This window comes from Charadrius vociferus, unplaced genomic scaffold (assembly GCF_000708025.1).
Source record: "Charadrius vociferus isolate BGI_N301 unplaced genomic scaffold, ASM70802v2 scaffold477, whole genome shotgun sequence".
NCBI lineage: Eukaryota > Metazoa > Chordata > Aves > Charadriiformes > Charadriidae > Charadrius > Charadrius vociferus.
The window spans coordinates 3,657,330-3,666,453 of NW_009649449.1; the positions used below are offsets into that span (position 1 = coordinate 3,657,330).

The following is a 9,124-nucleotide window of genomic DNA, read 5'->3' on the forward strand; positions in this document are numbered from 1 at the left end:
AGAACCATGGTGGGATTTTTATGCATATTCCCTGTGGTGGCTTTGCTGGCTATTGTGGGAGATCCAGCTGGAGCTGCAGTTCAGAAAAGTCAGGTAGGGGAAAGGATCTAATTCTCAAACGCTTGAAAGGGGAGTGGGGACCTCAAATATACGTGCATGTGTATTCTTTTTAGAAGACGGATAAATTCAGGAAGCAATCTAAACAATATGTAAATAACTGTTAAGGCAACAAGATCTGTTTAGGGCTGTTTGAGTCCCTTTTTGCAAAGGATCCTAAAAGGTAATTATGCATCCGGGTAGAATCAGATTGTTTGAGATGTGTGTGCAGCTTGCAGAAAACCAAACAGTGGATGCACAGAAGATTTGGGTTGTTTTCGCTGAGGGCTTTGGCTGTTCTCCCGAGTACCCCTGCTCTCCCAGCCTAGTGTGATGTGGCATGCCTATATTCTGATTTCCGTAGCAGCTGAGCTTTCCAAGAACTCCAGAGTCAGGGCTCATTCTGTGCAAGATCTACACTGGGAGTTAATGCTGGGCTGACAGAAACTATAAGCTGATATTAACTCTCTTTCAAGGTCCGTCCATTAGCAAGATATGCTGGGACAGACTGGTCAGGGCGAACTATAGCAGAGCTCTGGGACTCTCAGAAGCTGATCTTAATTTTTGCTTTTAGCTTAATTTTAGCTTTTAATTTTATAAAAACCCAATCTTCTCTAAGTGCTGACGTCCTCTCCCGTTGCTTGTGTTTATGAAGATCCAGGCAATAGCACCCCTTGTTTGCCTGACGTGCTCAGGGCTCTTATTAATGGTACTAAGTCACAGCGTTATGTTACTGCTCAGTTTGTGAAAGGGGAACTGTGTGACTGGGAGAGAGGGAGCGGAATGGATTACATTCATTGAGACTCAGTGAAGTAAATTAATGGGGGTCTGACTGCACAGGGCAAATAATGTAGAGGAGGGATGTTGACCAGTGTCTGCCGTTATATACGTTGGTGTCTGTTGCAGTTGTTGAGAGAGAGAGTTGATGCACCTCTCCTTCTAGTACCTCCCAAGTGTTTTGAACGTTTGAGACCTTAACCCGCAGTTGAGTGGGTTTCCTCCTGGGAGCAGCTGACCTCTTCTCCGGTTCTGAGTCTTGGTTCTTTGGCATCCAGACAGATCCTTTGATCCAAATTACACTGTGAAAATTTTAACTAGGCCATTCCATTTCTGTCAGAATCCTACATCTGAACCACAGCGTGTGTGTGGTACCCCACCCTTCCCCAATTCCTTTTGCAACACATTCTGAATTAAAAGCATCCTGTTGCGGCAGTGGTAGGTAGAACAAAGGCTAGAGTAGAACAGAGACTGAGCAGAATGTTTGAGCAGGAGAAGTTGACCCTTTTCTTGATCTACTGACTGGCTCAGATACGGGTTTCAGTGGATGCTGTTGGGCCCGAGTCACCCTTTGTTTTCTGTTTTGAGGCTAAGCTCACCAGGGACGCAGATTTTTTCTTTTCTTTTCTTCTCCCTTGCTGGTTCAGCACTTACGGCCTTAGGGTTGCAAGCTCAATGGCCGTAGAAAAAACAATATTTTTTCTCCCTTGGGGCTGCAGGAGATTTCCTTGTAGAAGCAGCAGCCAGAAGGCTGTTTCTGACTATCTAATTTTCCTCTGCAAATTTTCCTCAATAAAATACCCGGAGGGCTTTAAGAAGAGCCTCAGGATGTCAGCCTGTGCTGGTGTAATTTAATAGCCCGGTGGCAGGGCAGGCAGAATGGGCAGTGTCCGTTGCTCAGCCAATGCAGCTTACAGCTCTGTGTGGTACCATGCACTGGAAATGGCACCAGATGGGCTGCGAATTATAGAGGCTAGAAACTGCACTGCGTGTTCTGCTGGCTTTGCTAAGGAGCAGGAGCATCTGTCACAAGGATAGGCAGCTACTGAAGAGTGTTAATACCTTACCTCATCCCATCATAAGTTATCAGGTCTCCTGAGTCAGAGCCCATAGACGGCGAATTCACGGTAGTAGCAATCCTGGGCTATTCCTGACTGATGCCAGACTGAATGTGTCATCAGCCCCAATACTGGCAAGGGATCGGAGAGAAAACAACAAAGGCAGAAAGGATTTGCTTAATTCTACTCTACTTGAAAGAACCCCAAAAAAAAAAAAAAAAAAAAAAAAGGAGTATCTTATCCTGTAATTACGAGCTAATCTTCTGCAGGCTTCTCTTCCAGCTCCAGGAGATCATTGATGCACAGGCTAGCTGATCCTCTACCTTGCCTGTGCTGTTCAAAAGGATGCAAAATTTTCCTTTCATATCAAGGGAAGGTGGCATTCCCAGAGTAGAATCGGAGGTAAAAGCCCCTGGAGATGAAGGGAGAGGGACAACAGCCACTGTACTCGCATACAGGAGCCTTGGTGAAGACGGGGCTGGGCCTTGAGCTGAGTGAAGCAAAAACTCTGGGTTCCTCAGCCCTTAACACAGCAAACAAAGGGACAAAGGTTAAAAGGGAAAAGCGATCCTGTGGGTTCCTTCAAGAGCAAACTCCCAGCCCTGCCAAAAGCTTGCAGCTTAGAAGGCAAGGTATTCGTTAACATCTCTTTGTCTCATAGGTGATGTTTTTGCAGCCCACGTGTTCCTCACACTCAAAGACTCTGCTGGTTTCAAATTGCGAGTCAGACCCACAGCTGAGCTGGAAGAAAGACCAAAAGACTGTCCTTCTAGGAAAGAAAGATGCTGAGATTAGAACAGGATAGAAGCTAGTACAGTTCACAGACAGAGCAAGAGAGACTGGTTTCCTGTTAGGACGGAGTCCCTCGGCCTTTCAGCAGTAACACGGCTATCTGTCACCGTGATGAGACACTAGAGACTTGGGCAGTATCTGGCAGCTGTTGCTTCAAGCGTCTTGCCTTTCGTTGCCTTTGGCTTGCTGTGATACCAGGGATGTGCTATTTTGACTCTCAGAGCCTCACCTCTTCCAAGAGTGAAATGAAGACAGCTCTTGCTTTCTGCAGAACGTGCTGTAAGGCTGAACAAACTCCTGCTGGTGCAGCTTTTGTAACAGTGCCACTGTAAATATCACTTAATAAGTGTCTTGGTGCCTCTGGAGCAAAGATGACCCAGAGATATTCAATGTCTTAGTCCTGAAAAGGGGAGGCAGAGCGGGTAGAATTCCAGAGAGCCATGTTGGGTCCCGTTCTTTCATCTCCATTACTCAGGACTAAGGTTTTTATAGCTTGAGTCAGACCTGTCACCAAATTTGATGTCTTTTACTGTATGATGGCATTAAATGCACTCCAGGGTTTCCAGTGCTCCTGTTTACTTTGAACGCATTTCAGATCCATGATGCAGCTTTATAAAGAGCTCTCTGCACAAAGGGTTGCCTGTTTTACTCATTTGTCCAGCATTTCATTTCTTCTGCAGTGAGGCTGGAGAGCAAAAGCAATGTGAAAAGGAAATGAAAACTTTCCAGGAAGAGCTGCAGCTCTTCTGTGGCCAGAAGCCTACTGAGGGCTCATTCTGCTCCGCCTGTGCCGCACTCCAAGAGGAGAGAGGAGTGGCTGCAGTGCCCTAGTCTGGAATCACGCAGCAGCTCGAGGGAGCCTGCAGCACTGATCCTCTGCGATCCAGCGTTGAGGACTGCTGCTCCCTTCCTTTCCTGCCATGTCTGATCTAAGACGTGCCCCAAGAACTCCTCATACTGTAGCCCCTCTTTTGCTCTCTCTTGCTCTTGTTCAGCACACTCGGAACAGGCATACTTTGCGAAGCACTGACCACCTGATGCACTAGTCTTGTCTCCTGGACACCCGTAAGGGAGTACCAGTTGTGCTCCCCAGCCTCCAAATGCCCCATAACCGGTAGTTTTTCTTTTACGCTGTTCAATCCTGCAGTCTCTCCCACCTCATTCAACCTCCTGTTCTGTCTTTTAAGGAAGAAGCCGCCTCACCTGGTCTTCATGGAGTGAGCACCTCTGCTTTGCACAGTCCAGCTTTCCCACCTCGGCCTCCAGCACGGAGAAAGCGATACACGATCACGCCAGGGCACTTGAAATGGGACCACTTCAACTTGACATACAAGTACGGACTGGCATTAGCTCTAAGAGTTAGCATTTTCTAAGTGACACTGGGGTGTGAGCTTTTCCTGCCGTGGGTATAGATATTAACCATATCAGTTGTGCTCATCCGTTTGCTAGTGAATGGACAGTTACCAAAGCCACTCTAAAGTAGGAATTATTTCTATAAATGCTACACCTCTCACCTCAGCTGTGGCTCGTGTGGAGCATTGTCACTGCCTTAGAAGCTAGTTGCGCGTCTGGCTGCTCGCGGAGGCTACTTACAGTAAAACTAACTGTTCGGGGGCAGGTTCAGGCTTCAGACAGACAGCGGCCCAGAACGAGGGACTTCCCTCAGAAGGCGGTGAATTGAATCCTATGTCATGCTGGTATTGTTAAGAGAGCTCCGTGTGAACCTGAAGCATCACTGAGAGCAATTGCTGTTGAAAGGTTCTGTGATTTCAGGAGGACAGAGCTCTCTTAGTGCTGAGCGCTTTGAGGAATCTCTTTCTCCCTGTTGTCTTCGGGAAAGGATGCCAACTCTTAGATTACTAACCAATAAACGATAAAAAGCCCTTGGCAATTCTAGGGTGAGTGGCTGTTAACCATAGTATTTTCAGACATTTTTGCCAAGGAAAAGCGGCCATCCAGCTTACTGGTCTCCAGCTAGGCTTACCACTGCTCAGGACCTGCAGCATTTCGGCAGTACCGTGTCTGGTTTTGATACGATGGAGCTATGTAGATGTGCAATGCTAGTACTGCTTTCAACAAGCAGGCTGTTTGGAGCCACAGTGGATGGAGTCCTGTGGATTTTCCCACTGAACCGTTTCTCATTGCTGTCTGGCTCTGCTGCTGCTGCTGCTATGAGGCAATGTCAGTCCTGGTTGGTGTTTAGCCTTGGAGCAGTGCTCTTTCTTACTTCAGCAGTGGCTGAACAGCCCCTGAAATTGTCCAGTGCGATGGGCTGTGGTGGCAGCACCCTGAAAAAACGCTTTTTCTCTCTGGGAAAATATTAGTGGCATTGCTGAATGTTTTTCAGGAGAGCTAGCGTGAGTTCAGACAGAACAAGGTTCGGGGAATCCCCTTGGAAACAGTTTCATACGACGAGCACTGGCAGGTAGAGTCAGTCTGTCACGGTAAACCTCAGGCTAGCAGGAGTCCTGGAGGTTTGACTGAAGAAAGGCCTGTTGTTCACTCCTGGCTGAGAGTCTGCGCCTTCCTGGGGACACAGCAGCCAAATCGGGTTTTTTCAACATCTTATGTGATTACAAAGGTCCTTTTAATGTGGCTGCTAACTCCAGCCACTCCTGACTTTAAAGCACAGAGCAAGCCCCAAACCTGACCTCTCAAGAGAGCTGCAATCGCTGTTAAACCGCAGTGGCTTGGATGGCAGGTCACACTGGATTTCTGAAAACGCTTGAGGTGGCCTCCGGCAGCAGCAATGTGTGTTGCAGCTGCTGCTTGGCACCGGGCTGAGGACATCATTATGGAGCTGTGAGCGTCTCTCACACTGCAGCTCTGGAAAGCTGAGCGGACTGTGACTGTAATGGGTGGTAGAGTTTTCTGTCGTCCACAAACAGGAGAGGAAAGTGCTTTGAGCTGGGTTTGCAGTGGGTTTGCCTGAGGCAGTGGAGGTGAGGAGGGAGTAGGGCAAGCGGGGTGGGCAGACAGCAGCAGTTGTGTCTGTCTGAGAGCGCTGTGCTACCCCCTCTCTTCTCCACAGAAGCAGGAGGGGGAGCATCTCAAGGTCACCAAATGCAGGCCGGGAAGACAATTTGCAAGGTGTGGCTGATGCTGCAGTTACCTCCGTTCTCGAGGTAGCTGTTACGCCGCCAGTGACACCAAAGTCTCATCGTAACTGTCACTGGCCTTAATTGCTCCGTGTGCGGTGGTGGTTGTCGCATTGTTCAGTGGGTGACGCTGCAGCGCTGATCAGTGCGCGCTGACTTCCCGGTGGACAGCCGGGGTTAGTTCTGCCTGTAAGTCCAGGCAAAGAGTGAGTGGGCGGCGTGAGCCTGACTCCTTCACAGTGAGCAGAGAACGTAGATCTCCCTTTACGCTCATCCCAAACAGGCTAAGCCTCGTGATAGTCTTAATTGTCCAGGTTTACACTCATTAACAGCCTGGCTTGATACGAAACCTTCTGCTCCCTTTAGGATGTGCTGGGACGAAGGGAGAACATAAACAGCATAGCTAAAAAACAACCAGAGGGGATAGCAGAATATACACAACTTTTCCCAATTGCTACACTTCAGGCAATTTCCTGAATGCAGATCTTCCTTTGGGACCAGGTAAGTTTCTAGGAGCCATCCGTGCATTTCCATGGTACAAAGAGGGGTTCTGCCATCCTGCACCAGTAGTCTTCTTACAGTTCAGCTGCATCTATCCTGTGGCCTAAGAAAAAAACCTCTCGAGTCTCTTTCTCCCTCATAAAGAGATTTTTTCAAAGGAAATAACTTGTTTTACTGTCAAACCTTTGATATTCTTTGGAACTCTCTTTCAAAAGTTCTGCCTGAGAGTATTATAATTCAGTGTGTGCCCGTACATTGCAGCCCAAGTGTTATGAATAGGAGTTACCTGAAATGCAGTTGTTTCCTCTTCTAGCAACGCTGCCCAACAGACTGGGAGATGTTAGGATAAAAATAGTTTTCCAAGAGAACCTTGTCTAAAGTGATGTGCTTAAGGAGAGACAAAAGCTGTAGTCCAGAACATGTGATTGTAAAGAATATCAGTAATATCTTAGTCCCTGTTGGGGGTTTTGTTAAATATTCTTAATATCCATGTCAAGCTAGTCCTGTTTTGAACCTATTAGAGTGAATGGAAAGACTTGACTGATGCAGCCTTGAGAGCCTTCAGCTGCTTTTTGAGAAGGGAAGAGCGTTTTCCTGAAGTCGTTCTGTGTTCCTACAGAATCCTGTCCTTCCCAAGAAACCTCATAAATGCCAGAGACACACGCAGGGGACTGGCGGCTGCCTTCCGGATGTGGAGTGAAGTTTCACCATTCAGCTTCAGGGAAGTGCCACGCCACGTAGCTAGTGACTTGAAAATAGGTAAGACTGCGTGAGCTGCTGCGCTGACACGACACTGTTGTGTATGTTAACTCCACGAGGGACTTGTAGAGTTTCTGTATGTAAACCAGGAGTTGGTCCTGCTTTGCTGTGTGGACTCAGCAGAGCCTCTTGGACGAGGACTGGGGCATCGTTTGCCTTTAGTCGGGTAGAGAAACTACTTTTAGTTGCTCTAAGGAGATGTTAATATCATCGTTAGCGCTTTCTGTGAGTCTTGCAGTCAGGAAGCTTTAGGTATATGACAATAATTAACCCTCAAAAACTGCCACTGGGACAGGATTATCTCTGTTCCACAGGTGGGGAAACTGGATATTGAAATGTGAAATGACATATCCAAGGTCACACAGAGCCAAAAAGCAGGTGATGGATTCCAGCTTGTTTATGGTTTTAGTTTCCCTTTTGTTGATCCCGTTGAAGCATCACCTTTTCTCTGTCTTCTTTCTCCTCCCCTTCCTTCTTGCCCCTGCAACTATGCAGTAGTTACTTCCTGCGTTTCTCAGGCCTGGAAAAGCGCAAAGCGTTAGTGCTGAGGCGTTATCTGCTCAGTTGCAACTCCAGATGTAAATTCTTCCTGGGATTTATGGGCTGTGTGAAATAATTATTTCCTGTGCAGATGGCAGCAGTGTTGAGATAAGCAGCAGATTTACCGTTGTTTCGCAACACGCTCCTCGCTCTCGTGTCGCATGACGCTACTTACAAGCACATGAGGTGCCGTCCCAGGGGCCTGTCCTGCTGCCACGCGTGGGCTCCAGGTGGCCCAGCTCCAGTGGACGCAGGGTACACTGCGATGCTATCGTGGTGCCAGCAGAATGACAGCAAGCAGCTCTGACTCGAAGGCTATCTGTTTATTTACGTTTACAATGGAACAATTACATCCTGGGGTTACCATCTCGCTGTCCAAATTCCCTCCAACTCCCCCCCCCGCCATGTTTCCATATGATGTTGCAAAAAGAGCTCAGCATTCCTTTCCGAAAAGTAGACTCATTTGTGTCCACTGGAAACAGCTCTGAATCCAGGGTCATAACAGGGCTGAGTACACTTAGCGTCACGTAGCCATCATTCCTAACAATCGCTTTGCTTTTATTTTTCCTTTTGTGGCTCTGTAGGTTGGAAAACACGTAGGATCCCATAAGAGATTTGGTTTCAGTACACCACAAGTTTACAGATGTCTGTGTTCTGGATGGGCTTGCCCTGCTGGACACACTGCATCTGCTGCTTTTTTCACAGGCTTCTACTCCATCAATCACACGGACTGTCTGGAGTCTCTCATTCACCACTGCTTTGATGGAACAACAGGGGAACTTGCCCATGCCTTCTTCCCACCCAACGGGGAAATCCATTTTGATGACCATGAATACTGGATATTGGGGAATACCCGGTTCAGCTGGAAAAAAGGTAACACATCTCTCAGGGAGCGCATAATTAACGCCTGTAGGGTTTAGATTTCAGTTCTTGTTCTGGGATTTACCTACTATGGGAAAGAGACAACAGAAACAGTTGTGATTTTCTGTAGTTTTGGAAGTTGTTGGTCTTGCTGTCAGGTGACTGAACCAAAAAACCATGTTTGGTGGCAGTGACATCTCTTTCCAAATAGTTCAGTGGACTCACTCCATAGTTCAGCCACATACCTCATCTGGCTTTTGCCCAGGCAGGTGCCTCTCTGAGAAGAGCCGTGCTATATTCCTTCTACCTACTGGCACGGCTGTTTACATTTTAGTTTTCCTGGGTCTGTAGTCACTTTTGGGTTTGTGGGCACCTACAAATGTCTGTGTTACTTATGGCTTGGCATTTTTTGGTGTTTTTTTAAAGCAATATCAAAACTAACTCTAAATTAAAAGCAGATGGTCCCTGACTAACTAGCAAATTCAGTTGATATTATATGACCAACTCAGTACTTTTTTGGAAAGTAAGATACTCTGCTTTTCACCAAATAAAAGAGAGGAGAGGAGAGGAGATTTTAGGTGACGCAGAGGGACTTCTCCCATCCTTGTTTTCCAAAGCACAGCAACAGATAAGATGTAGGGA

The 9,124-nt window shown here is 47.3% G+C and overlaps 1 protein-coding gene across 1 annotated transcript in view; it reads left to right on the top strand.

Moving 5' to 3' along the window:
* Positions 1-9: 9 nt before the first annotated feature.
* Positions 10-9,124, top strand: part of MMP23B (matrix metallopeptidase 23B) — a 13,744-nt gene continuing 4,629 nt past the window's right edge. Inside the window, exons 1-4 of the mRNA XM_009889603.1 lie at positions 10-93; positions 3,915-4,056; positions 6,942-7,081; positions 8,327-8,494. Coding sequence (XP_009887905.1) covers positions 21-93; positions 3,915-4,056; positions 6,942-7,081; positions 8,327-8,494 — 523 coding nt within the window. The 5' untranslated portion in view covers positions 10-20. The remainder of the gene's footprint in view (positions 94-3,914; positions 4,057-6,941; positions 7,082-8,326; positions 8,495-9,124) is intronic.